The sequence below is a fragment of the Populus trichocarpa genome, chromosome 8, assembly GCF_000002775.5.
Source record: "Populus trichocarpa isolate Nisqually-1 chromosome 8, P.trichocarpa_v4.1, whole genome shotgun sequence".
Classification (NCBI taxonomy): Eukaryota; Viridiplantae; Streptophyta; class Magnoliopsida; order Malpighiales; family Salicaceae; genus Populus; species Populus trichocarpa.
In genome coordinates, this window is record NC_037292.2 from 7905282 (window position 1) to 7933258 (window position 27977).

At 34.0% G+C, this 27977-nt stretch overlaps 4 protein-coding genes across 6 annotated transcripts; 1 reads left to right on the forward strand and 3 right to left on the reverse strand.

Moving 5' to 3' along the window:
• Positions 1-6516: 6516 nt before the first annotated feature.
• Positions 6517-7971, reverse strand: LOC7482844 (uncharacterized). The gene has a single exon (XM_024606195.2). The coding sequence runs from the start codon at positions 7722-7724 to the stop codon at positions 6726-6728; it is 999 nt and encodes a 332-aa protein (XP_024461963.2). The 5' UTR covers positions 7725-7971; the 3' UTR covers positions 6517-6725.
• Positions 7972-11135: 3164 nt separating this feature from the next.
• On the reverse strand, positions 11136-13526 carry LOC7488363 (uncharacterized). Its single transcript, XM_024606345.2, has 4 exons — positions 13077-13526; positions 12535-12626; positions 11608-11726; positions 11136-11358 (listed from the first exon to the last, which is right to left on the reverse strand). Exons 1-4 carry the CDS (start codon positions 13288-13290, stop codon positions 11280-11282), a joined length of 504 nt encoding a protein of 167 aa, XP_024462113.1. The 5' UTR covers positions 13291-13526; the 3' UTR covers positions 11136-11279.
• Positions 13527-14966: 1440 nt separating this feature from the next.
• On the reverse strand, positions 14967-16941 carry LOC7488364 (universal stress protein A-like protein). Of its 2 annotated transcripts, XM_002312369.4 has the most exons (4): positions 16409-16921; positions 16152-16243; positions 15591-15709; positions 14967-15315 (listed from the first exon to the last, which is right to left on the reverse strand). In XM_002312369.4, the coding sequence occupies exons 1-4, from the start codon at positions 16599-16601 to the stop codon at positions 15234-15236; spliced, it is 486 nt and encodes a 161-aa protein (XP_002312405.3). In that variant the 5' UTR covers positions 16602-16921; the 3' UTR covers positions 14967-15233. The 2 variants fall into 2 exon arrangements, with proteins under 2 accessions (XP_002312405.3, XP_052310770.1); XM_052454810.1 differs by lacking the exon at positions 15591-15709 and having other exon boundaries at positions 15167-15315; positions 16409-16941.
• An 8407-nt stretch (positions 16942-25348) lies between these two features.
• Positions 25349-27078, forward strand: LOC7488366 (transcription factor MYB62). 2 transcript variants are annotated; one of them, XM_024606629.2, is made up of 3 exons: positions 25349-25724; positions 25829-25958; positions 26099-27078. In XM_024606629.2, exons 1-3 carry the CDS (start codon positions 25574-25576, stop codon positions 26760-26762), a joined length of 945 nt encoding a protein of 314 aa, XP_024462397.1. In that variant the 5' UTR covers positions 25349-25573; the 3' UTR covers positions 26763-27078. The 2 variants fall into 2 exon arrangements, with proteins under 2 accessions (XP_024462397.1, XP_052310833.1); XM_052454873.1 differs by having other exon boundaries at positions 25639-25768.
• The last annotated feature ends 899 nt before the right edge of the window (positions 27079-27977 follow it).

Below are 27977 nucleotides of genomic sequence, written 5' to 3' on the forward strand. Positions count from 1 at the left end.
CATACGTAAGATTGACATACATGTCACGTATATAGTATAAGACCATTAGGTAATCCGGCCAGATCATGTGTACTGAGAGGCTTAGCTCAAAGATGTTAAATTTCTTTTGTTTTAGATGAATAGAAGTTGAGTAATTAATGCTATTCTACCAAAAATATTTATGGTTGACGTGGTACGAGACCTTCGAGTCAAGCACACCCTGCCAATGGTTTATATATATATATATATATAGAAACACCTCACTATAAATAGATGTTTTTGGATAAATAGTATTGAATTGAATATTTAAGTTCCAATTGCATTTAAAAGGCTTGAATCTTATAAATGGATGGATAATTTTGTATTTTTTATATTACTTTATATTTATTAGATGTAAAACAGTTTTTCTAGCGCTCTTTCATCTACTGTTTATTTTTAGATTATTAATTAAGTGGTTTATGCTTCATAATATCTGTTGGTCCGTAAAGAATTCAATAATTGAAGTCATATTCCATCCAAATACTTAAAAATATAGCTAAAATCTAGGATGGAAAAAGATCATGCACATGTTATTTCCCCGCGAATCTGATTTTATTTCTTCTCATTGTTATTTTCCATTATTAACTAATTTGTTTGAGCCAAATTATAATAAGAGGGACAAGTTTTAGATGAAACATATAGAGGGATCTGAAACCATTGCATTATTTTATGTTTTTCATTTGTAACATGATACTCGGAGGAAATTATTAGCTGTCCTGCGATGGAGTATAATGTGGTGATCAAGAACATGTCTGTTCTTGTTTTTATAAGATGCAAAAGAAATTCTGATGGCTGTTCTTCTGCCAACAGGCAAAGCTACATGCATGTGGAGACTTTTTCCTTAAGCTAAGAAAAAGACAATTGCTCTAATAATGTATAATTTATAACCAGCTAGTCCAAGGATACAAACTCACTGTAAAGTTTGATTCATTAACAAATGTATATTTTACTAGGTTATAAAAACTAACAAACTTAATTTCATCAAAGAGTTCAACTAGCTTCTTGGAATTGGGAAAAGTAATTGGACTACGATTAACAAAACAATTCGCGAGAAGCCCAAAACATATGGATAATTAACAAATCCTCAAATAGTCGCATGATTGTAGAGAAGAAAACAAGGAATTGGCACGAAGAAAGAAATGGAGTGGCATGTTATATACAACGAATAATTATAGCTAACAAGAAACGAACCAGCTATAATTATCCTCGAAGGTATTTATGTGCAGGTACAGATGTTGAAACCTAGGTAATGAGTAACATAGTAACGAAGGAAAAGAGGTCGGTCAAACAAAATGGAGAAAAAAATAAACAATTTTATCTGCAGGTACATACTCACTCTAGCATGATTGTAGTACATGCATGTAACTGCAAGTTGCAATAAACAATTTTATTACATTTAATTTAAGCACTAATTAGTAGTAAACTCCTCCTCAATGATCAATTATTATGAATCCTATGAAAGCAAGCACGCATTTGCAGATGATGTTTGGTACGCGAGAAAAGAATATTGGACAAATTGCGCTTATTTAGTTCATTGAACATTAATATTGGATTGGTCATGTTTGTTTAACGAGGTATTTATACCCAGACATTATTTGACAGTTTATATGTGAATATGCCAATATGCCATAGACACACACACAAAGACAACGATGACATGAAAAATATTATTGACTTATTAATTGCTAGATCGATAAATCTATCAACATGAATATGCTAGCTTATATGTCTAACCATCTGTTGATATTTATATAAATTTAATATATAGCATGACTTGATTAAGGTAAGAAAATAATAATAAAAAAAAAAACAATAGATGTGGACGAACGAAGGGCACCACTCAGCAGAGGCATGTTTTTAATCTTAAATACTAGATGATCGTGTAACTTAGAAAAATCAAAAGCATGACTCCATGCTTACATGTGAACATGCTGGTTTTCATGAAACTGTCCTGAGAATGTTTGCTCTGAGAAAGTTAGCACAAAAAAACAAAAAAAACATATGGATTTAACAAATAATAAATCAATGACAGAAAGGGAATGATCGAAAGTAGTGAAACGGGAGATCCAATAAGGGGCTATAAGATTCAAAGACAAAAACATATATAGAAAAGTAAGTAGCAGAAGCACCATAGTTTAATATTCATAATAATTAATTGATAGTAAACAATTGCATATAACATGACGGGTTTGTAGCAGAAACTCGAGAAGAGCAGCCCAGCCCCTTCTAGGACTGAGATATGGCAGTGCGCGTGCTGTTCCTTGCGCACGATACCATGAAACTCATCTTCACAGAGGCATATGCCCTATAAATTAATACGAGCTTGTATTTTTATAGCACTAGCAGACAATTTGATCACTCCATGTTCCGAGTTGAAGGTGGAGGTCACTGCCCAAAGTTTCATGGACTGTTGTGAGTAATTCAGAAGCACAATGATGACAATGTGCATGGGTTTTTTGCAAGCCACGTTTTCTATTAATCACGACTAATTAATAAATCACCTAGAATGCACCTGCATTGACTTTGTTTGACCGGACAACGGACAGGGTAACAATACAAAAAAGATTAAATATTGTTGTCTTTTCTAACATGTTCGGGCTAGAGTTGAAACAAGGGCTGAAATAGGTAGCTAGGGCTGAAACCATAAATTTAGTATTAGGACGGTCAGCATGAAAGAAATTAGGTGAACTTGAAAGTAAATAACAAAGGGAAAGCCACATAGGTGATACGTGATTTGAAGATGATATACATGTATTTCCTATAATACAAGGGTGTAATTGAAAACATTTTAAAGATTGTATATGGACTAAAATGTCAACTTTTAAAAAATTTGGGTTCCCACGGCCACTTATCCTTCCACATGGATGTGTTTATAAGAAAACAACTTAAAACTACATTGAAGAAATTAAAATAACATTAGAATGAAACTGAGAAATCAAATTTTTTTTTATTAACATGGGTGTTCGGGCCAGCTTACGCGCACCTCGATTAATCCTATGAGCCCTGAAATTAACAACTATGTAAGTCTCTTAGTTGCCATTATATTAGTAATCACAGGGCTCGAACCTGATACCACAGGGGAGCAAACCTCTTAGTTCTAAACTCTTACCACTGAATCACCTACTAGATGATTAAGCTGATGATGCAATTTACTGTTCAATTCGATGTATATAAAATTAAAGTGAGAAATAACTGAAACTGAAAAATCAGACTTTGTTTTTAAGTTTGTGTGTGTAGCAAGCTGTTAAACACACCGTGCGAATATTAAAGTGTCTTGGCATGATTAAATCTTTTTGTGGATAACTGAGTCTTTTGTATTTACACCGTGTGTGGAAATGCTGTTGAAATAGTATTTTTTAAAAATTAATTTTTTTTAATTTATAATTAATTTTTTAATGTTTTTAAATTATTTTGATATACTGATATTAAAAATAAAAAAATATTATTTTAATATATTTTTAAATAAAAAATACTTTAAAACACAGTAGTATTATATTTCCAGAGACTCCTCCTTAATCTAGCTGTCTGAACGGCAAATTATGGAACTTGCTTAAAATTAATCTGTCCAATGCATTGCCCAAGCAATTTGATTACCCAGAAACGGAGGCCTATGTCATGTCCGCCTCTCATACAAGATTTGGGTCAGAGTTTCCTTATAATAATAAAGAGAAAAAAATTGAGGATTAAGATCAACTCGGAGAGTTTAAGAGAGAAAGTTACGGATTTGCAAATAAAATTGGAGGATCAAAACTGTGATGCTGCAACTTTACTCTAATTCTTTGAGCCTCCGAATTTAGTTGCAAGTCCAGGCCCCTTGAACATGAGGCCTAATCAGGAATTGGTGAGTTAAGGAAAGATATGAACTCGAGGCCTAGAGCTAGCTAACATATGGTTTGGACTAAGAGTTGTATACAAAAAAGAGGAATCTTGTATTGGAGCCCAAAGTATAAAGGTTTTGAACTTGACGTATGCTTGTGGGGCCAATTTCTTTTTGACCCCGATATCACAGAGCGGCAAGCCCAAGATAAATAATTACCGGGTTACAAACAGTGAAACGACCGATCTGAGGTCAAAATTCATACGCAAGCCAAGGTTTTTATGGCTTTGGTGCAAAAACTCACGGGATTTTCGCGGTCTATTAATCAAGGTCTTGATAGTAAGGGATTGAAATCGGTAGAAGGTAACAATCATGAAAGGAAGCGTGTTGGTCGTGATGATATTGAGTCATCTTCAATTTCAACAGAAGAGAATTGTCATTGGGCTGCTGCTGGCGGCGTTGAAAGTTGAAACTGTCATGACACCAATTCTTAAAGCACTAAATACTCCTTGCTTTGCAGATGTTCCTCTTTTTACCCCAACTTCAGCCGATTTATTTTTCTCACCCACACCTGTATTTAGATGTCCAGTTTCAGTTTTTATATCGTCTCAGATGGGAAATCCGATATCTCCATCTGTTTTGGAGTTCATGAAAGGTCTACCTGAATATTAACAGAATAAAGTGACATGGGAATTAGATGATTGAGGTTTATCGGGCTCTATGCAAATGATAAATGGTTTCTTTGTTGATAAAGAGGGATTATTCTTTCTTTCTTTTCTTGTTGCGATGTCTGTATGCATGTATTCAGTAATTTCGTATTTGCAGAATTAGGAAGATTGATCAGCAAGAGATTATCAAATATGATTATCATGTTGAATATTTAATCTAATTCATTCTTTGGCCATCCAAGCCCCAAGGGAAAGTTTGATATCTCCTCTGGTGGATATGGATTTAGCCATTTTACTACAAATTCATAGTGAATTCTTTTGACACTCGTTCGGTATCTGTTTCATCTTTCTTTGAACTTCTGATTTCATAGATTAAGTATTGTTTGAAATTACATAAAACTGTAATGTCCAGAATAAAATCATACAAGCAAAAGGGATAACAAATATATAGGTTCTACATGAATTTACTGGCCAATCATCGGTGTTGTATATAATATAAATGCAGATATGGTTAGCCTTTAAGCTTGTCTAGCCTGTTGATAGAAAGTCTAGAGTGAGGTTGTTCGTACTTGTTCAGATAAAGATTTGTGGATTAAAATCCGGATTTGAGCACACATCAAAGAATATCTCTATACATCAAAGGCCAATACACCTTCAGTTAGCTCTTTCCTCGCCCACATATTTAATTGTTCCAGCCTCAAACTGAAAAAAGAAAATGAAAGTAGAATTTTGGGGCAGGAAGCTTTGGCATGTATATAAAACACAGAGATTTTGAGTCCCGGTGCCAGATAATTTCCTACATTACACAACCAGTGCTGAGAGAAGGCTCCTCTATACTTGCTGGATTTCTACAAAAATCTGGGCACCAAGTTTTTTTCTTGCTTAAAATCTTCAAACGTTAGAACTTAGAAGCATTTCCTTTAAGAAAGTTAGATGTTAATTAATTAAAGCAAATTATTCCAGATAAAGGGACTTTCCACCACGTTTTCCATTGTCTAACAATCAATCCGTGGATTTTAAGTTTTGTGAATTGTGTTTAAGCTGGTGCTGGGCAGACAAACATTCGTTGATTATTGGGAGATGCTTCCTGGCCATGGCTCATAAGAAAACCTCTTCAGCCCAAAATGTCTTGACAGGCCAGCTTTTATGGGCTTCTTTCTGATGTTTTCCTTCCTTGACTTTGTTTGGGCCCTTGGGGGTACTAAACTAGCAGCCTAGCGCAAACCACGCCCATTATAATGAGATAGGGTTCATTACTGATATGGATAGGACCCATTAAGTGCAGGGAAGCAATGAAAGCATCTGATCCTTTATTGATGCGTCCATGATTTGCTTTCACTTGGAGAGATTCCTCCACGTCCCAACAACTACCTTGAATTTTTTATTTTTTTAATCGTATTTGAGATTAACTTAGCTTCAGCTTTTAAATATTTTTCAAAAAATATATTTATTTTGATGAAACATCAAATTAATAATTTTTTGTATTTTTAGAATGATTTTAATAAATATTTTTATGTGAAAAACACTTAAAAAAAAACACTTTCCAACAAAGCATAAAACACCCAACTTGATTATCATCTCAGAATTGAAAATCAAGACCGATTTTTGTGATCTAAAAATTAAAATTATATTGAAATCATTAATGGATGGTTAACCTCTAACCATTAAGCATATAATACAGTGACAAGGGACCTATCTGAAATATCATTACAGAGAAAGCCACTCTTTTTAAAAGATGCATCCTTTTCACTGTTTGATGTTACTTGTCTCGTCACCTAATCCAGCACAGTTTAATTCTTAGAAAGAGGAGTCTGTCTTTCACACACAATGGAACAGTTCCTAATTACTTGAACGATAAGGGAGCCTATCCAGAAAGTTAGACCAGTCTACTTTCTTTGCTGGAAAAATCAGTCATCTTATTCATCCAAGAATTTGAAACATCTGACCTCGTGTGCCATGTTTTCTGCATTTTCTTTTATTTTCAACCAGTGCAATTATTATCACAAGAAAGCGTCAACAACGAAAGATTGCATTATCGAATCACAAAGCTAAGCAAACAGACTAGAATATGCTAAGAACCAATTAAGCAAATAATGAGGCACCCAGGATCGGCTCGTTTTCTATTTTATTGGCTAATAAAAAAACTATTTACAGATAGCTGAATTACATTGATTGACCGCTCTATCATTTCCAGAAATACAAGTGAATCCTTGGCCGCGTTATCAAACAGATTTCTCACATTCATTCTCAACAATAACGGCGTCAGCATCCCACCAAGTATCCACATCAGATTCCGTCACATTGACTAACGGCGAACTGGGTTTTCTCATATCACCCACCGTTAACTCACCAGTGACATCATCTCTGACATAAACCTTCTCTACGCCGCCGACGACGACACCCACAATCTTCCCCAACGTAGGCCTTAATTCCGCAAAAACCTCCGGCACCCGAAACCCAACTCGGGTGTCCCATAAACTCAACGATGAATGACCCGACAAATTTGTCTCTGCCGAGACAACCACCGAAGGAGATGTGGAAACAGCCGCGAAAATACTATCACATGTGCTGCCAAATATGGAACATATCTTCTGCTCCTTGTTAATGTCATAAAAAGAAACGGCAGCGTTTCTCGAATCGCAGCTGTTGTTAAGGTTTAATCCTAGACTTAATCCTAAATTATCCCAAAGCTTTACAACGTTTTTCCCGTTTGTGAAATCAGTCAACGAAAAAAAGTCTCCAATGCTGCTGTTTCGTCGTCTCCGGAGCCTAAAATTACCACCCTGGCATTGATCGTCAATGTAACGATTCCCAGAGCCTCTAACCCGGAAGTCTTGATCATGATCATTAATGGACCACCAACTTCTTGAAGATGATGTGGACTCTTCTTCCTGTTCGTCATCTGATAAGGATATTGATGATGAGCAAGATAAGTCTGTTTCGCTTTCGTAATCACAATCTTCTTGATTGCTAATAAGAGATGGTGAAGAGATGAAGGGGTGGTTTTTGAATCGGATGATGAGAATCTTGATTCTATTAATTATGGCTGTGAAAGAGGCGGCCAGGGCAAGAATCAGAGCGCCCCATTTCCAAAAACTATAAGCTTGGTGAATTTTTTCGACACCAGAAAGTGCAAGAATCTGGGAAAGAAATGTTGGGTTTTGCAGAGAGGCTAAGCCTGTCTCGAAATCGCTTATTCTATTGATCACTGGGATCTCCATGTCTAGCTAGCTAGCTAGCAACAATTATGTGCAAAGACAGGAGTCTGGTATCTGATCAATCCTAAGAAAAAAAATTACGGGATTTTAAGGTTTGCTACTAAGGATTACTAAGAGAAAATTTGTGTGTGGTAAAAGAACGAAGAACAAGGAGACTTTTGAGTGGAGCTTTGTATTGAAAATACCAGAGAGGGATGAGATTTGAAACGGAGGAGGTTTGCTAGGGCCAGAGGGTTGGGTTTTTAAAGGCAAAGGAGGGGGGTGACCGAGGACTTAAAAACATGAGCATATTCTTGTAATGGCATATTCTTTTTTTTTTTTTTTTTCTTATAATGGCATATTCTTGCTATGACTTGTTCAGGTAACGATTAATGTATAACTGTATCTATATACGTTTCGAATGTATTTGGACAAAAGTGTTTCAATATTTCTACCTAAAACGTAACTTTAGAAAATGAACTACTTTCCAGTTACGAGTGCTATGTTGTGTTGTTGTTGGATAAATATAATAATAAAATATTTTAGTTATAAATAATTATTTAATATTGTTATTAAATTGTCTAATAAGTTGATTTTAAGGTCTTTTGGTTAAATTTTTATTTAATTTAAATTTAAAATTAAATTATGGTAATTGTCTTAATCCAAACCGATGCAAAAACAACCTAATTAATTGTTATAAAAAATTTAAAAATAAAATTTACACAAAATTAATAAAGAAACATATCTCAACCTAACTCATTATCTAATTTAGATTTAAAATTAAATTATATGAAATTTAAATTAACATAATTCAGTCGATTTAATATATCTAAAGATAATTTTTATAATTATTAAAAAAAAATTACTTATGAAATCGAAAAGAAAACTAAAAAAAAAGAGAGTTTTATTGTTTATATTTTTCATGTGAAAGTGAAGCTCGATAAATTTCCTAAGTTTTTTTTTAGCATTGTGAAGTAATGCTCAAGAATGATTAGATACATTCAGAGTTGAAGATAGATCCGATTGTATCTAACAAATTATAATAATAAAGTATTAGGAACAAGTTGGGTCAAGTTACTTGGGAGATAACCATTGGCTACCTGGCAGAGATTCTTGTCCACGTCATAAAAAAAGTAGCAGTCTTTTTTGGAAAGAGAAAAAGGATAGAGACTGATGAGTCACGATGAGAAGGTGCTTGGAAGTATTTGAATGTCGTGTAGTTGTTTCTTTTTTAAAATGTTTTTTATTAAGAAAAATATTTTTTTATTTTTTAAAATTTATTTTTGACACTTTAAAAAACCAAAAAATATTAAAAAAAATAATTTAAAATAAAAAAATTAAGATTAGATGAAAAACAGGTCAAGACTGACTCCAAACACCCAGTAGAAGCAGAAATGCTAGATTATTAATTTTTGTAACAAGCAATAATATTTTCGTTTTGTGGTGCGGTAGGTGGGCAAGGCAATATAAAATGGAAAGAGGGCTCTAGTGATGAGTCATGCGACAGAGGGAGATATGATCTGATCCTCCGGCTCACAAACAAAACGGAAAGAGGGCTCTAGTGGTACAGTTTTTCAAATCTGTGGTGGTCAAGTTAGTGACGGCTCTACCACTACAAATTTGACACGCGGTGATATGTCATTTGTTTGCTCTTTTGTTTCACTTTCTAGAGACCGCCTCGACTTGATTGTTTATGGGCTGTTCGGGTCCCACTTTATCAATCACCGCCACTCAGCAGCCTCTCATTCTCTTTTTCTTGTGTGTTGATAACTTGATATACGATACTGTATGCTTATCTAGACATTTTGTGGTCCCTGTTCGTCTTCTTCCATTTTCACACAGAACCAAGAATTCGTTATCTCAAACAATAATAATAATAATAATAATAATAATAATAATAATAATGAATCTCATCAATATAAAACATGTTTGTTTTCTAGAAAATAATTTATTTTGAAAAGTAAATTCAGAGAAAATAAATTTCAGAAAAGTGAATTATTTTCTGATATTTGATAATATAATAGAAAATAAGTTGGAAAATATTTTTCAGTGTTTTGTTATGTCATGAAAAATGAGATGGAAAATAATGTATTAATATTTTATTTTTTTCAAGTTTATTAAAATAATGAGAAACCAATCTTACAAATTAAAAAGTTAAATGAGAATGAAATTGAAAAAAAATATAATTTCATAAATTATCTCAAATAAAATAAATAATAATCAAAATAATAGAGATCAAATCTAACAAATAAAAAAATTAAAAGATGAAGAAATTAAAATAATAATAATAATTATCATTTTATAAATTATTTCAAATAAAATAAATAACAATCAAAAGAATGAAGATCAAATTTGATAGATAAAAAATTTTAATTAAAAAATGATAAGGGAAAAGCAAATAACAATTATAAAAACAAGGACCAAAGTTAATATAAAAATTAAATTTAAGGGATGAAATTGAAAAAAAATATTCAAACAAAATATATATAGCAATCAAAAGTTTGAGGACCAAATTTAATATAATCAGCAAATAATATGACATTTCTAAATTTTTTACAACTTCCGGAAAGTGTTTTCTGTCCAAAATAAAAAGAAAACACTTTCCTAAAAACCATGCCAATTTTTTTTTTATTGAAAAATGTTTTCTGTTGACCAACTTTCATAATGATAAACAAACACAGGAAAATTTAAAAAATAATTTCCCGAAAACAACTTTCCAAAAACAAACACAACCATAATCTCTTTTTGTTTTTACCCATCAGTTTTGAGAGACTCTCCCTTGTTAATATGACAAGGCATGTATTCTATCCAGTTAAATTGAAAAATATAGTATCTTAATTTTTAAGTAGATTTTCCCATGTATTTTGATATTTAGGAAGTTAAAAGGTTGTCATGTGAATATTAAATAAATATAATTTAATAATAATTGAGTGCAAGTTTTCAAATTAATATTCTAAATGAAATCTCACTTTATGATGCAATTTATTAAGTGTTTGATGAAATTAATTTCAGCAGCCAAAAAAATAGAATATTATTTTGCTTTCATAATTGATTTAGTGGCGTTGAGCCTACTCATCATCACTTGGTGTCAAGATTTTCCTGTAACTTCGAAAATAAAATTAACCCGACCTTAACGGAAAAGGAGAAGTCATTGTCGATTTGTCCGTGCAAGTCACACACCTATATATCATGGCATGCCATGTGATTTTCCAGAGAAATAATAAAAAAAAAAACTTTTGAATTAGTCTTTTTTTTAAAAGAAAATAACACATCTGATGAGTTACGATGTTGGGAACATCTTAGATTACGCTGTTTCCAATAGCTTAATTTAATAGATTTAGTAATTCAACAATAACGATGTCCATTTTGGGCTCCTTGCCTTTCCAAGCACGCACCTGCCTGCATAAACACGATGAATAATGCTACAGCAGTCGATCGACTAATAATATCAACCTTATTTTTGGGCAACAGTTCCACAGCAACGATAACGCGCGATGTATACAACTTCGTGGCTAGTAGAATACAAATCATAGAACAGAAGCTAAATCAGCCGTACATCTATTAAACAGTTAAATCCCCTCAGGCCTTGTTTCTCACAAGAAGAACCTGGCACTTGGCATTCTGAACGCAGTAACTGCTGACACTTCCCAGCAAAGCCCTATAGGAAATAATTTGCATCAATGTCAGATAATGCAATGAAACCACTCTACATGAGCATATAGAAATTCTGTCAAAAAAACCCTATAACTTATTGACCCCTACGTGATTTATTTTTATGAGGTGTTCACTGCTAAATGCTTGCAGTAGAATAGCTGTTCCATGCCTGCTTTCTCTTTTTGTGGCATATCAAGATTATCTTCTGTCACCATCAGATCGCTAGCCAAAATAAGAAAGATAGGAAACCAACCTCTTGATATTTCCATTTGCCTCGTCGCCAATGACAAGTAAACTGACACCACACTTCTGAACTGCATCGCATATGACCTCTTTAGGATAACCCGCCTCAGTAATTGCCTCCACAGTTACCTGAGAAGACAAAAGACAGTGACGATCCCTGTATGTATATATAGTCAGAGAAAATTGGTAAAAATCAGTGCCATCCATCATCAAGTCCATGGAGAAAGCGGTATGTAGAATATGAATGACCATAAAATTTACCAGCCCACTTTTATTTTTACCAAGTTCCTAGCTGCGACATCATATCATTTAAGCTAATATTGTAAAAAAGAAACACATAATTGAGACACCCGAAGAGTGCGGGGTGGGGGAGGAAAAGTGCAAGCAGTTGTACTGAATTTTTGGGCAAAACCTTGCTAACTATTGGCCTCATTTTCATAAATAAAATGCTTTCCAAATAAAGGTGGTGGACTTGAAGAAATTTTAGGACCCACCCACCATATAGTTTGTCACAACAAACTAGACTCTGTCAACACCAGAGTCAAAGCAACAGTTTAAGTAGTACATTACGAAGATACGAATGAGTCTATAGAATACTTCTATCTTGAGATACAGGGATTGTTTAACCTTAGCAGAAGATGTGAAGCATCAAATTCCCAGTAACATGAATCACCTAAGATTTTTCTGAAAGGTCCAGTACAGCTTGCTTTTTTCAAAACTAGCTTAAAATTACTTTCTAGTTTTTCCATATTTGATGGCTTTGTCCTGGAGATCTCAAGGATAAAGTTAAGAAATTCAATTTTCTTTAACATCTTTCCTTTTCATATGGATAATTCCGTGGGGCTTCATGTGTCGCAGATGGAAAAGTAGACTGGTAAATGACTACAGAGTGATCAGAGGTTTCAGCAAAGTGCTTCACTAATTATTATGGACATACCCCTTTACTTGCACATATTCTCTTAGCCTTCTCCAGAATACCCAATGCCACCTTCTTATTTTGTTGTTGAACAGAGTTAAATAGATCCATGGCTGTCATTCAAAAGTATAAACTAATGATAATCAATTTCGCGTATACATTCTATTAGTTTAATGTTTCCAATATGACTCTCAATAGGAGAAGTTCACAAGAGAATAATGAATCAAAAGATATGAGTGTAACAGACTTCCCGTTCCCAAAAGAAAAGGGAAGGCATTTGTAAACACAATTTGTTTTTGAGATTACGTGCATGGTTTAACAATTTCCATTAGCTTTTCTTGGGGAAAAAAAGCAATAAAGGCGTAAACTCAAGTCCTTAAATATAGACAAAGGAACACAATTCCCACCTGCCAACCTGCAGAATCTAGTTAAGAATGATGTATCATACGAAATCCAAGATTAACTGAGCAGGACTAGAAACCAAGAAATCCTGAGTAAAATGCAGTAACATGTACAGCACGAACACTTATGTTCTAGTGAAATGGATAGCAGGAATACTCAACTGGCTGAGAGTGGACATATGCAAGCGGGACCAAATGCTGAAGAGACTACATAATTACATTTTGGAGGTGGCTGCGCTGCGAATATGACAAGCGGTAAGTTCTTGATCGATTCTTTGAGATTGTCGAGCACCCACATAAGAGCACGATAACTGCACTCACTTTCATCTATGACCACCATCACCTTCATATTAGCCCTTCCATTTTCTTTATTCATTGTCACGCAGATGATGCAAAACCAAAGTCTTTAACTTCAATAAAATGTAGTTGGTACATAAATGTCATGTGATATGAAACTTCACCTATTTATATCATTGAAAGTCTTCAAATGTACTGGCCATTGTTTTGAATTCAAGAGTGTGTTAGTTGAGCCATATGTTATACCTCTACAGTAAGCTTTCCTCTATAAGTAACCAAGAGTTCTTTCTTTTCCAAAGTAATGTGCTTTAGAGTAACAATAGTCAATTTTTTGTTGCTTCAGGGTGGTTTGCTCTTTTCAGTGTGGAGTGAAAACTCGAGCCTAGGCAAGAGAAGCCAACAGTGTCAATAATGATGCTCAGATTAGAATTGGGAGCCTTTTCTAGGACGTTCCTACTTGAAAAGGGAATTTGCTTTTACTGTATTTCCACTTAGTGTCGTCCCAAATTGGTCACGAAGATTGCAAAAGCTTTTCTTGCTGTCTGATCTATTTTGCGACGTATGAAAAGATTACTTCTGCTCTGGGAAGGTAACTTGACGTAGGAATTGGAACTTTTCCTCATTGTAAATTTTAGTTTTCTTTACAAAATCGTTTGTAATTGTACGCAGGAAGGTAAGCTCCTTCTTTGGTTGCTTTTGATTAATGAAAACCTTTCATTCATGAAAAGGAAAGGGGTAACTTGATACGCACTGTGTTTATTTTTGGTGAGATGTGATAATTTTACCCGGTATAGAATGATAGAGACCTGATGCATTGGCCTATGAAGTCTCCTTTTCCTAACATCTACTTCTCTCAACTGGTAGAGTTGACAGCAAGAAATTTAATTGCTCTTTTGTAGAGTTACTTAGCAGAAATTTCCCAGTTAGTTGTATAACCATAACAGAAATGAATGAACAAAAAAGTGATTATTGTGGCCCCAGCCATTAATTTTGCTGGTGGATTAGTCACACAGCAAATTACAGCTTTTTCTTTGCCTCATGTACTTGTAGCAAATTCTTTTTCTTCTCCTCATTTTTTGTTTGTTCTTCTTGTTTCTCCTTGATAAAAAGGTCGACTTGACAGCAAAGAGTCATGGTTATCAAAAACCTCCATCAGCAGAATCCCAGCATGAAAATTCTATCCGTGTGGATTAGGATCAAGATATAGCTCATCTATGTAAGGATAATTTACCTTTTGTATCTACCAGTATGTGCTTGACAGTACAAGGTTTTCCGTTGCCCGAACAGAATTTGTTGGTAATTTCTTCCTCTTTCGATGATAGGTTGATTGATGTGCTATAAAACTTTAGCGTTAGTAATATTCTAAACATTTGATCGGATATATTCGAAAGATAAGAGGATTGGACTTCACATGCAGTATGAGAAGAAAACATGGTCAAGTGGAGCAAGGAATGAAAAAGGTATAAAATAATAGAAATTGTTTTTACTAATTGCTTGCAAACTAATGAGCAAAGCATCTTAAAAGCATTTAGCCAGCAATGGATGATTTTTAAATTCTGAGCAACACTAAGTTGAGGCTACTAATGGTCACTGGAGGACAATTTGGCAAATGTCATTGGAACGCCCATTGAGAGAGATGGCAAGCTAACACGAGTAAGCAAAGCACAATTTACCGAAAGTTTCTTCTCTCTTCCTTTTCCTTTTCTTTTTTATGTGCTAGTTATGGAAATGTACTGTTGCGTGGCTCAAATCATATCTGAGAATGATCTGAAATAATAGAGCTGAAGATAACCCATGTTAACAGAGTCAAGCTAGCTTGGGGAGTATTTATTTTGTCTACTAATTTACAAACACAATGCCTTTTGAAAAGAGACCTAAATCTCAAAATTTCCAAACATCTAGACATTTTAACTTGACATGCTGTAAGTTTGTTTTGACAGAAAACTCTGACTTGCTGGTCTCCTTATATCCAGAACTCAGCTTTCTGCTTCACATGATAGCAGCAATACGACGGCGAAGTCCTCAAACTGCAGGTTTCTTCACAACAAGAACAGGGCACTTGGCGTTGTTCACACAGTAGTTGCTGACACTTCCCAGAAAAGCCCTGTCCAGGAAAACTCGAGTTAAACTCAGTAATTTGTAAGTTTTAGTCTATCTAGAAGCACAGTTCAGAGGCACCCATGTTTGCATACAACAGCACAACTATACACAATAGTTGATTTATCTCCAGGTTAAAAACAGGCGACTCGTTCTCCATCCAATTACATTCTGAAATGCCAGCATGGCATGCTATTTTCTCTGTCTTTTTTCTCTCTTTTCTTATAACTTTAGACTGATGAATAAGGAGGATTGCATATAACATTTCATGTAAAGACTAACCTCTGCACAGGTCCCCGATTATGGCTACCTAAAACAAGTAGTTCGATGTTGAGCTTTTCTACAGCTTCGCATATTGCGTATTTAGGATCCCCAATCTCCGTTACTGTCTCTGCAACAATCTTTAGGAAGATAAAAGAGCATTACTATTTTTGCTTATAACAACATGCAAAACTATTTGATGTGGAACCTGCTTGTACTTCAATGCATGTAGTTTTTGTGAAGGAACTGCAATTTATTTCTCAACGACTAGGGCTTCAATTTACCCACTTCGTTTTTTATTCCTTTTCCAGTCAGATTTTGTAAGAAAGTATTTTCACATATGCATTATGCTTATATACAAGTCAAAAACAACATGATCAAATAAAATGGAAAATCTCATTTATAGCACCTATGCCTTTTAAGGAAGGGGAAAGCCAACAGAGGAAATCACTCGACATGTTATGTGGATTACATGCAATAACCATCAAAATTTTCATTCTACAATCACAGAACTGAATAACTGCATGCACAAACTGAATAATTTAAGAAGGAGCAGTTCGACACAATGATGGAAACCATTACCCCATATTTGGCACAAATATCTTTAGCTTTATCCAATAGAAATGATGCAACCTTCTTGTGATTTTCTTGTATAGATGTGATCAAATCCATAGCTGCAAACAAAATACATAAAGAGAGAAAAAAAAAAAAAAAAAAAAAGCTACTCTGAAGTATCGTACAGTTTAAACTTTTCTTGAAAGAAAAAATCGACTTTTTTTTATTTATAAAATTATTACTAAAATAAATGAACGCTAACTAAGGAATTGACAAGAACTTACAAGCAACGCCTAAAGTGGAAGCATAGACATAACCCAGATCAGAATTAGGCTGTGCAGTGAAGATGATAACATCAGAATCAGCGATGGTCTCTCGTAGCTTATCAAGCGCCCATTCAAGAGCGTAGTGGCTATTCTCACTCTCATCTATAGCCACCATCACCTTCTTCTTTTCACCACTCTTTCCCTCTTCCATTTTTCTATAATATCAATAAACCGCTCTAGCTTTCGCTTTATTAACTGCTACGAAGTCTCTCTAGCTAAGGTCCTCTGATTAATATAGATGAATATGTTGATCACGATCGAGTGCTATAATATGTTTTCCTCTAATTCTTTTGATTTTTTGGACCAGTGCGATTATGGTAAATTAAAGAACAGTACTGCAATATCGCGTAGAATTGTAGGGGTTTTTTTTTTAGATCTTGGTATCTAAAAGACTATTAAATCTTAATTAATTTGGTCGAGCAAAATCAACCCATTAAAAAATAAAACTCTTCCAGTAAAGATCGACTTTATATATAAAGCTTGAACTCAACTCCTTATTTAAAAGAAATAAACGCTGAATTATTTGAATTCAATTTGGAGAAATGTTGTTGAATGTAGTTTTGTTACCAGACAGTCAAACCAAACACGTGTTTGCAGAGATATTTGTCCCATTGAAATGCGTGTATTTTGTATTGGAATTATTTTTAAAAGTATTTTTTATTAAAAAATATATTAAAATAAATATTTTTAATTTTTTTAATATTATCCCATTAAAATTATTTAAAATACTAATCTGATATTTTTCTATATTAAACATGTTCTTGACGGAGACATTAGTTACATATGAAGCCTAGATCTTTCTGCATCGAAATAATTTCAAGAACAAAAATAAACAATCTAAAATTGAGTTCAGATTATGATGTAAAAAAATTATTTGAGTTCGGATTATGATGTAATAAAAGCGGAAGGCTCTAGAGAGATTGGAAGGCGTGCACGACTGTGATACTTGTCGAGGCTTGACGGAGACATTAGTTACATATGAAGCCTAGATCTTTCTGCATCGTCACCATTTCTATCCAAAAGGAAAGAAAACACAGGGATTTTGGCATGTAACTTGGGAATAGTAGCAGATAGAGCTAGACAGCTCTTTCGAGATCTAATCCAAATTTATCCTCCACTCCAGTAATGGGTTTAGAATAAGAATGAAGGCCCAACCATTCTAAATTTGTACTCCTTCGGAACATCTCACGCCATTTATCCTCACCACATGCGTGCTTGGATGGACAGCTGAGATTCATGATACCACTTTCCCATTTCCAGGAACAAAATAAGGGCCAGTTTAATACCCCACAAAAAAAAAATTAACAATATGGGAGTCAAATCTCAAATTGTCCTTACTGTCGAGCTCCAGAGGAATGTTGGTGTGTTCTAGCAGTAGAATTGACTACAAAAATAAGAGTTCCTTTGATATCGTTTCTTCCTATAAAACTGTGTAATATACTGATACAGAAGACTCCAAGCATGGAAGAGCCAGAATCAAGAACGATTGAGATGACAAACATTTATGATTTATCAGCTCATGAATGGACTGGACTTTGCATGCTTAGAGCCCTTTAAATGCTAACGGCCCTGGGGGCTGGGCGGGGGAGCCTAAAAATGTGAGCTAACACAATCATAAATGAAAGACTAGGAATTGCTTGCATTCTCTTCAAGGTGAACTAAGATAATAAGAAACTTAAAATAGGTGCACAAATTTGATAAATTACAAGCAACACGAGTTCCCATTTGTGGTCAAGAGGTTTCCTGGGTCTACTAGATGTAATTCTATGAGTAATAATCCTTTTACCCTCATCATCTTTTTTATTTTTTTGGCGAAGCCCGTCTACTTATTCTCGAGTCAATAGTAAGTGCGACTGAGAAGTATGTTACCATTTACAATTGGTAATGAATCGCAAATTTGTCTGCTTTCTGTCACGATAAATTTACTTAGACCCCTCATGCCGAAGGAACTGAACAAATTTAAATCCCAATTCAGGTGGAACACACCGGACGATAATTTTTGTCAAGCCAGACAGCCATTGCTTTTGCTTCCAGGGTAGGCTGCAGAGAGTGCTATTAGAGCTTCTGAGATTCTAAGAATAAACAGGACAAATCCTGAAAATATGTACCCTAAGTGTGATAATAAATTACCTCTGCCTTTGGCAGTCTGACGACGAAGTATTTCAAAGTATAGGCAAGCAGAAGAGGAACCAGAGATCCCTATCTTTACAACAAACCTGTCTCCACTCTAGGTGCACAGAAGCACCAACAACAAGAGAATATCACTAAAATTTTCCTGAAACACTTTTTAGATGTTGCTTTTACTAGCTGCGGCACACATATTACAAAACCGCTGACTGAAATTTCCTATCAACCACAGGGCAAGTGTTTTTATCATAGTTGCATTGTAACAGGTGCACATAAAGAATGTGCAAGTACCCAGTAATATCCTAGTGGGAATGGAGTTTGGACGAATGTTTATGTTAAACCCCTCTCACCCTTCCGCGAAGAAGCAGCCATTACCTTCTTAGGCCTTAACTTCGATAGCATTTAAAGTGACATGCGAGTAAGGAACTAAAAAACACGAAGAAGTTTCAAGTTTAAAACCCTTTTTCCACTAACAAATCATTCTTCTTTTCAGGAACAGCTAAACTAACTACATTCACCTGTGTTCCTAGCTTGGTCCCTCCTCTAGTATGTTAGAAAAAAGATAAAGCTTGGCATTTGGATTCGGAGGGTTGCCAAATAATTAAACAGAGCAAAACACACAATAAGATTGACGTAGTTGATAGAGATAAAAAAGCAATGACATACTCTTAGCAGGCTGAGAATTTGACAGTGCCAATGCATATCCAGTGCGAGCCTCAGCCCCGATACCAATCCTCTCCAGAAGACCATGACGACCTGATTAAGATTAATTCCAATTTATTACAAATAAATAAATAAAATTGGTTATCATGCATAATGAATTTACAATTTTTCATTCCAATTTTCCTCTCTCATCCATCTGGGTTCAAGAAAAGATGATGATTTATAAGTATCTGCCACGTTGATAATTACAGGCATAAACAGCATTGTTGACAGCTCCGTATCGATCCAGCTCGCAATCATGCACTTTTGCTCCACTTCGCCTAATCCACTCATCCCACAAAACCCATTTTCATCATTTTTCATGGTGCTTCTTTTTGTCACGCTTGTATGATGGCACGTATGATGGATGAATATAAGTTCATATCAATCTTTTATTCTTTTTATATGAGGATTTCAGATATCGGTATCAGAAACTGGATTTTTTTTTAATAAAAACAGTCTTTTTCTAGGAATTTTAAGAATCCTCTGATTATTAAATCAATCATTTTATGATGAAGATTTGCGGTAAATGATTTTTAGAGTGAAGATTGTAAACCCTAATTTGGATTATTCAAAGTGTTTTTATAACATTTTTCTTTTTTTATTCAAGTGGTTGTAAGTTGTTTTCTTCATTCAAATAGGAGGAAGATCTCTACAATCAACATTAATATTGATTATCAATATCTTTTTACCTGACATTTAATGTTGAGGATATCACGTACTTATAGAATATTATTTTATGTCAATCTGTACACAATATTAATATCAATGGGATCATCTCTTATTATTAATATTAATATCAATTTGACGCAAAGAAGGTATTTTAAAAGATGTTTTGATCTACTAGAGAGTAAAGAGATGATGACCCTAGATTCTCATTTCGAGCACTTGTTCTTGAAGAAAGACCTGACTCATAGGGGGTTGGGTCTGATAAGGTGTCAGACCCATAAGCGCTTGGACCTGACGCATAACCGAGCCCAAAAAAATTGGGTCTGGCAGAGTGTTAAACTCACGGACACTTGGGCCTCTCGCTTAGCTGAGTTCAAGGAGGTTGGGTTTGGCGGGGTGACAAACCCATAAGCACTTAAGCCTGGAGCATAACCGAGTTCAAGAGGGTTGGAACTGGTAAGGTGTCAGACCCACAAATCCTTTAGGTATGTAACCAAAAGAGAGATGATATTTTTACCTGATCTTTTTATCATAAATTTTGATATTTTTTAGATTTTTTTTTATCTTATCCGCTTTTAGTCATGAGTTTTTATGAAGAAAGGTTTTTTAAAATAAAGTACGTTGATACATCAATTTTCATATCGCAAAATCAAGATCAAACTAATTACTTCACAAGAAAGAAAGAAAGAAAAAAATGTTACCCTTTGCCAACTATGAGATCGAGAAATGGCATCGCTGTGAGGTAGAAGGAAGAGTCACGTGCGGTGGGGGAATTATTGGCAAAATCATAATCATCGGACACTGTTTGTGCCATAGTTTTGAAACCTGGCTCAACCCGGCGGGTCGCCTGGGACGTGGCTAACCCGGGGCTAGAACCGGACTGGGTTGATGAAAAAATAGAAAAAGCCATGACCCGGTGTAACCCGGCCGACCCGGCGGGTTGACCCGGCAAAACCCGATTGTAACCTGTTGACTTTTATTATTTTTTTAACTAAAACGATGTCGTTTTGAATTTTTTAAAAAATAGAGATTGACCCGGCCGACCCGGTGACTAGGTCAAAACCCGGAACCCGGGCTTTGGACCGGGCCGGGTTTAAAAACTATGGTTGGTGCTATCTACAATCTATCTATGTTCGGGTGGGAAATACCGAAATTTTCCGTCATTATTTTCTCTGCGGGTCTTTTTTTTTTCCTTTTCTTTTTCTTCTCGTCGGGCGTTAGAATTTACGCAATTCAATTGCAAACTGTAAAGTCTCAGTGACTACCTGTAGTTTGCTAGTACTTTGCTCCCATTTTTTTATTTCACTCTTCTTTTTTTTAAGTTGGGGTTGTAATTATTTATACATTTATTTGTCCACCAACTTTTTTAATCTCTCGAATTTATAATATTACATAAAAAATATCTATAACTTTTTTAAACTAATAATTGTATTGATCAGCTGCACTAAACCGTCGACTTGATTATTCTGTAATTTTTATTTAAAATGGAAAAAATCAACGAAAATCATAGATTATTTAAAAAATTACTTACTTTTATTTTTAGATTCTACCTTTCTAATGGACGTTACAGTCCTATCATTTTAGGACAAAACTAGTTTAATTATCCACGACGGTTTTTATTTTAGTTAACAAACAGATTTTATTTAATTTTAAAACTTTTTATTAAAAAAATTGGTGTGTGTAGATAAGCTATTTTACTTGATTTATGTGGGATGATCATCATAATATATAAATACAAAATTGTTTTCACAATAAAACAAAAAAGAAAATGTCTTTGACATGAGAATTCATTTTTTTTTCAAAGAAGACCTAATAGTGTCGAACAAACAGTTCTATACTTATGATTTTCTAGTAAAGAATCTTTTCAATTAAAACTCATTTATCTTTTTATGTATTTTTTTCATATAAAGTTTTTTCATGTATTTTTTATATATAAAACATATATATTTTTTTTCATATATTTTTGATAAAAAATATCATGATTTGAAAAGGCAGGTTTTTAATATATATAATTATTATATGAATTTATACAAAAAGAAATAATCAATTTAAAAAACATATAAAAGCTGCATCATAAAAAGTAGAGTAAATATTTTATTATATTCATGAGAATTTTTAAATAAAATTATACATATTAAGTACATATATAATTATTTATAAAGTAATTACTAACACTGCCATAAATTTCTATGCCTTCCATGCTCTTATCAGATGGATAAATATCAAGATTTATAAAGGCCCCCACAGCTCAAACACGCGTGGTAGATCATAAGACCGATATTTGTCAAGTCCAAAGCCTCACATTTATTACAGGCATGGAATTTGTGAATTTCGACACAGACAGTCGACGACAGCAGCCTTTGATTAGCAACTTTCGTAAATCCTGAAGTCGTCCCATCACTGATTAGAGAGTTTGCAGAGTACCTCCCTATGGACATCTCCGATGCTGAGTCAACTCTATCTTGATTACCCAAAAAATCAACAGACCATCTCCTGGACTTTTGCTTCAATTATTGATTCACATTCGTCCTAAACTCGTTGATCTCAAGCCCCACCCACCGCGCCTTTTACTGTTATCTAGTAAGAGGATGTTTGGTATTCAGTAAAAATACTATTTATCTAAAATTTATTTTTTTATTCTAAATTATTTTCTTTAGTATTTTTAAATTATTTAATATGTTAATATTAAAAAAACACAAAAAAAAAAAATGAGATGGTTTTACTAAAATCAGAGCTAAACATACACTTTAGCCATTCAACTTTTTAGATTATAGGCTTCAGCCCCTAACAATTTATGAAATTTAATTTTAATCTTAAATTTTAATTTTTTTTATTTTTTGGTTTCTGGTTTGAGAGATGAAAGAAAAAAAAAATCTCGATTAAGACAGATTTCAGTCATGAAAACGGGTGATTTTGGTAATGGGTTTCTTTCGACGAGTAAAGTTTAGATAACGTGTTGTTTTTCCCTTAAACTTGTCTGAAATTGTGGATCTAAATTAGAAAAAAAAATCTTGGTTTTTAGTTGATTGTAGGTTTTGAAGATAATTTTTGGATTGTTAGAGATTATAAATATGATTTACAAGATGTTTAGGGTGTTTTTATGGTTTTTTCAAGTCAAAATATGGTTAAAAATGAGTTTTTTTTTTAAACAGACTAGCCTAATTTTTCGAGTAAAGACTAGGCTTTTTTGTTTTTTTTTATCCATTACAATTGCATTTATTTTTTTTCCTTATTGTTTTTTCTAATTTTATGATTATTTAATATTTGATTAATTATTAATTGGGCAATATAATTTGTTTTGATTTGATTTTTTTCAATCATTTTGATATTTTGTTAGTTTTTAATTTTATAAGTATTAGATAAAAAAAATTGTTAAACAAAATTGTTAAACCCAATTAAGTTTATGACATAACTCATGGATTTAACTGGTTTATTTCAGCTGAGTAGGGATTAGGCTTGATAATTATTATTTTTTGCATAAATAATTTTTAATTTATTTAATTAAATATATACATGAACTTTTTAAATTTTACTTTAGTTTTTTTTTTATAGAAATATATTGTAAAAATCTGTATATACATTTAAAAAAAATATTTGACCCGTAAGAAGTCATCGGTCAAATAGGCAGCTATAGCTACAGATGGATAGATTAAGTTTATTCAAGGGTACATCGATCAAACCCCCCCCCCCCCCTATCGGTAGACTAGAGACGTCTAGTCTAGAGACGTGTATCGTTTTTTATTTTCCTACTCCGGCCAGAGATGTATGGATATAATCGACGTGATACTTGGAAATTCACAAATCACCGTTTTCTTACAGCTAAATCCAATGGAATTGATATAAAAAAAAAAAAGAAGGAAGAAGATAATAATAAATTTGTACATCATGCATTCACTTATAGATCACGTGTTTAATCAATTTGTTATGCATTGGTGTACATTAATTATCATTAATTAAAATGATACTCCAGTTAATTCTAGCAGTAAAATGCATTGTTTATTCTACGGTGGTAATACTCTCTCCCTCTCCCTCTCCATGAATTCCTTGTTTAGCCAAATTCATCAAACTTAATTAAAGATTAGACGAGAAAGGGATACAGGGTTCATAACAAAAGAGGTAATAAGATCGCTGAATCCTGGTAGCCTTTGCTGTCAAAGTCTTAGAATTAACTCTGATCATTTTGGCAAAACAAGAAATTTAAGAAATCGCAAGAACAGGCTTGATGTTAAAGAGGTTTGATTAATTCTCTTAATTCAATTTTTAAGGTTTTTTTTTTATTAAATAATCTTCTAAATACCCTAGATTAATATGAATTAACTTATAAATTGACAAATGATATGTTCTGGCCATCTTTGCGGCTTAATAGACTACTGTATATATGATGAATAATGCATTGCTTTGCACTCACCATCAGGAATCTTCCATCATATTCCATTATTGGCAGCTCGCAAGCTCTAACAATTATTGTGTGTATTATCAAATAATATATTTTGTCCAGTCAATCACGTTTCTTGTAAAGAGAATCTAGAAGAAATTAACATAAGCAAATGGTCGGAATCATTCCGCAGGATCGAGAAACAAGCAAGGTTCATTTTCGAGTTACCTTTCTTGCTCTTCCTTACGCCTCTATCAGCTCTGTATGTCACATGTCTTTAAACACAAGTCTACCCTTGCACAGTCGTCGGATGGAAAAGAAGATCCCACTCTGTACGTGTTAATGTGGCTTCTTCACGTTTTTTGGTTTATTGGGAGACTAACATAACGTGTCCTCTTTATTTTCTAATGATCGAAAGAAAATTAAAATATTTGATCCTATTTTTATTTTTCTGCAGATGTGATGCGACTCTAATAGTTTTTTTTAATAAGATAATATAAATTATTTATTAAAACTTTACCTAACAATTTAAGTTATTAGATTGAAATGTTCTCTTAACATGATATCAGAGTCTTAATAATTAAATAACCACTAGTTTGAATCTTATTATTCCTATTAATTTAATAAAAATTAAGTACAAGATAATGTGAGTTTGTGTAAGTTTTAAACTTAAAAAAAAATTATTTTAGAAATAATATAAATAATATATTGAGATTTTATTGAGATATCTTTTTTATATAATTTAATTTTTTTGTTGTACAACAATAAAAAAAAATATTTTCTCTTCTTTCAAGAACATGCATTTTATATTCATCAGTGCATTTCAAAAGTGGTATTTTGCTGTACGTACTGCTAGATGGTGCCCTTTAAAAGTGGGACTAAATGCTTTTAGTCATTTTTTATTATTTTTATTTTTATGAAACCCTAAGTTCAGTTTTTATTCATAACCCATCGCACGTCACTCATCACAAATGACCAACCCCATCACCAAAAACTCCAACCCCTTCACTTGTATATAAAGGCAAGAGAGTGCGGGGGGAAAAAGTGCAATTGAAGTTCAATGTTTAATGCTCTCTAAGGCACAAGCAGATAGCTTGAACCTTGTTATAGTGGTCTTTAAATTTCTGGCGCTTCTCTGTTTTAGTGCTACTTCTCAAACGCACTAATTAGACCTTGAACAAAACGTCCCTGTCTCTCTCTTTTTGTCACACAATACGTGCCGATATTATCTACAAAATACGAGAGCATCAATGCTTGGTGTTCGAAAGAGGATTTGCAATCCTAGAGAAGAAGAAAGTGAGCTGAGAAGAGGTCCATGGACTCTTGAAGAAGACACGTTGCTCACTCATTACATTACTCGTCATGGTGAAGGTCGTTGGAACATGTTAGCAAGAGGTGCAGGTAAATTAAAGACCTCGTGATGAGCCGTGCGTCAGCTCCAAAAGGTTAAATTGAGTAATTTCTTCTGTTTTAGTTGTTCAATTAATCATGCTCTAACTTTACAGGACTGAAGAGAACTGGAAAGAGTTGCAGATTAAGATGGCTGAATTACCTAAAACCTGACATCAAGCGTGGTAATCTTACTCCACAAGAACAGCTTTTGATTCTTGAACTGCACTCCAAATGGGGTAACAGGTATATATACAATCTCATGATCATCAAATTCAAGCCTAGAGTTGCTGTTAAATCTTATGCAGCAACACACGCCTGTGTTGTTCAGGACTTATTGTCTTATACTCCTAAATCCTAATTTTTTCTTCTTTTGAAAATCTTAGGTGGTCAAAGATTGCACAACATCTGCCTGGAAGAACAGACAACGAAATCAAGAATTATTGGAGGACAAAGGTGCAGAAGGAGGCACGCCAACTTAACATTGAAGCTAATAGTAAGAGGTTTCTTGATGCTGTTAGGAGTTACTGGATGCCAAGATTGATTCAGAAAATAGAGCAGGCTTCTTATTCTTCTTCCTTGACAACACTTGATTCACCAGCTGATCGTGAAGTCAGGTCTACATCATCCAATCCCCCAGTTCATAATTCCTCGCCAACGTTGCTATGCCCTCCAGAAAGCAGATTTACACACTGCTCAAATCCTGGCAGTGAAAATTCATTCTCATTCACAAGCCCCTATCTTCTTTCTACAAATTCCAACACGATATCACAGCAGCCTGATGAAATTCTTGAAAACCCATCTTGTTCACCTCTACTTGGTGATACTGTCTGCAACAACTTGATTCTGAGTGACACTTACAATAAGGAGGGCAGTAGCTATGACATGGATGTATTCAATGTGGCTTCTGCTGGTATGGGCACTCATGACAATTCACCACTGGAATGTCAGGTGGCTGAAGGCAATTGGGTGTTTGACAGCGTGGAAGATACTTTATGGAATATGGATGACATGTGGGTTTTTAGGGACTTGAGAGAAACAGGCATCTAATTCTAGGGTGGGGTGGCGGCCCCTGCTATCAAGTTTAGGGTCCTTTCTATTAATCATGCTGACCCAGCCTTGAATACTTATCCGCATTGGATATAGAATAGTTAATAAGTAACTCCAGCATTGTCGTAGCTGTAGAAGGATGTAATAATCTTGCCCCCTATCTATATACGTCTAGAAAGATCAGTAAATATAGCAGTTAATGTTGATTTTAGACCTCAGATGCTTGGTTTTGATGAAGATTATGTGTATCATCCTTGGTTTTTTTATGTAATTGTTTAGTTTTAATGATAATGATATCCTCCGGTAGGATTTCATATACCGTCGACATTCACGTCTGAACTGTTATATGGGTCATTTTCTTGATACCTCCATTCTCAAAGGACTTCCTTGTATGTTTTCACTTCCCTTATTCGACTGAATTCTCTGCACTTACATATCAAATCAATTGCTCTTGACCTCCAATGCTAACGGAAAGAAGAGAAGCCTGAAAAGGTGGTAGTGTGGTAGTCATGGATTTGATGAAATGATGGATGGAACTGACCACACGGGGATTAGATCAGAGGTGGAGTCACATCTCAACATATACAGTACAGGACACTCACGGTTGCTAGGGATGGCTTAGAACAGAAAAGGGTAGCAGGGGTGGTGGGGATGTCAAAATCTCAGAACATCAATTTTCCTTCACGAAGGAAGTGCTGCTCTCCTAGAAATTATTGGTCGTTATCCAAAGAGGTGGTGGCATCTCTAACGAAAGTAACTGAAAGAGAGTAGGGCGTGTTCTTCCACATCATTTCAACATGAAAAGTTATTGGCAGGAGCACTAGCATGAGATGAAAGTTTCCCAGTACTACATTGAGTTATAATAAATAAATTTTATCCAAAGACAGAGACAAAAGTATCTTTTAATTAAGTCTAATCTTAAATTAATAATAGATTTCCACTGTTTCTTTTCTTACTCTTTTTTTTTTTCTTTTGGTGAGAACATACCTTTGTAGATGTTCTTTTTGTTTCTAATATTTGATCCTGTATGCGTATCTTGTTTTTGATATAATTTTTATGCCGTGTACTTATCTGAATATTAATAATTAAACTAAAAAAAATTATATTCTTAATTAATAATCAATCAAATATTAAATAATAAAATTAAAAAAAATTATAATAAATAAAAAAACCTTGTCTATCAAGCTAAGAAGACCTAAAATTCATGGACCTCTA

Excerpts from the sequence above, each read along its gene's own strand:
- LOC7482844 (XM_024606195.2), bottom strand. The coding sequence starts at position 7,724 with ATGGAGATCCCAGTGATCAATAGAATAAGCGATTTCGAGACAGGCTTA.
- LOC7488363 (XM_024606345.2), bottom strand. The coding sequence starts at position 13,290 with ATGAATAAAGAAAATGGAAGGGCTAATATGAAGGTGATGGTGGTCATA. Across the intron at positions 11,727-12,534 it reads GAATATGTGCAAGTAAAGGG|GTAACTGTGGAGGCAATTAC; the intron begins GTATGTCCATAA and ends TTGTCTTCTCAG. Across the intron at positions 11,359-11,607 it reads GCAAATGGAAATATCAAGAG|GGCTTTGCTGGGAAGTGTCA; the intron begins GTTGGTTTCCTA and ends TATTTCCTATAG.
- LOC7488364 (XM_002312369.4), bottom strand. The coding sequence starts at position 16,601 with ATGGAAGAGGGAAAGAGTGGTGAAAAGAAGAAGGTGATGGTGGCTATA. Across the intron at positions 16,244-16,408 it reads TTCCACTTTAGGCGTTGCTT|CTATGGATTTGATCACATCT; the intron begins GTAAGTTCTTGT and ends TTTTGTTTGCAG. Across the intron at positions 15,316-15,590 it reads AATCGGGGACCTGTGCAGAG|GGCTTTTCTGGGAAGTGTCA; the intron begins GTTAGTCTTTAC and ends TTTCCTGGACAG.
- LOC7488366 (XM_024606629.2), top strand. The coding sequence starts at position 25,574 with ATGCTTGGTGTTCGAAAGAGGATTTGCAATCCTAGAGAAGAAGAAAGT. Across the intron at positions 25,725-25,828 it reads CATGTTAGCAAGAGGTGCAG|GACTGAAGAGAACTGGAAAG; the intron begins GTAAATTAAAGA and ends CTAACTTTACAG. Across the intron at positions 25,959-26,098 it reads CACTCCAAATGGGGTAACAG|GTGGTCAAAGATTGCACAAC; the intron begins GTATATATACAA and ends TGAAAATCTTAG.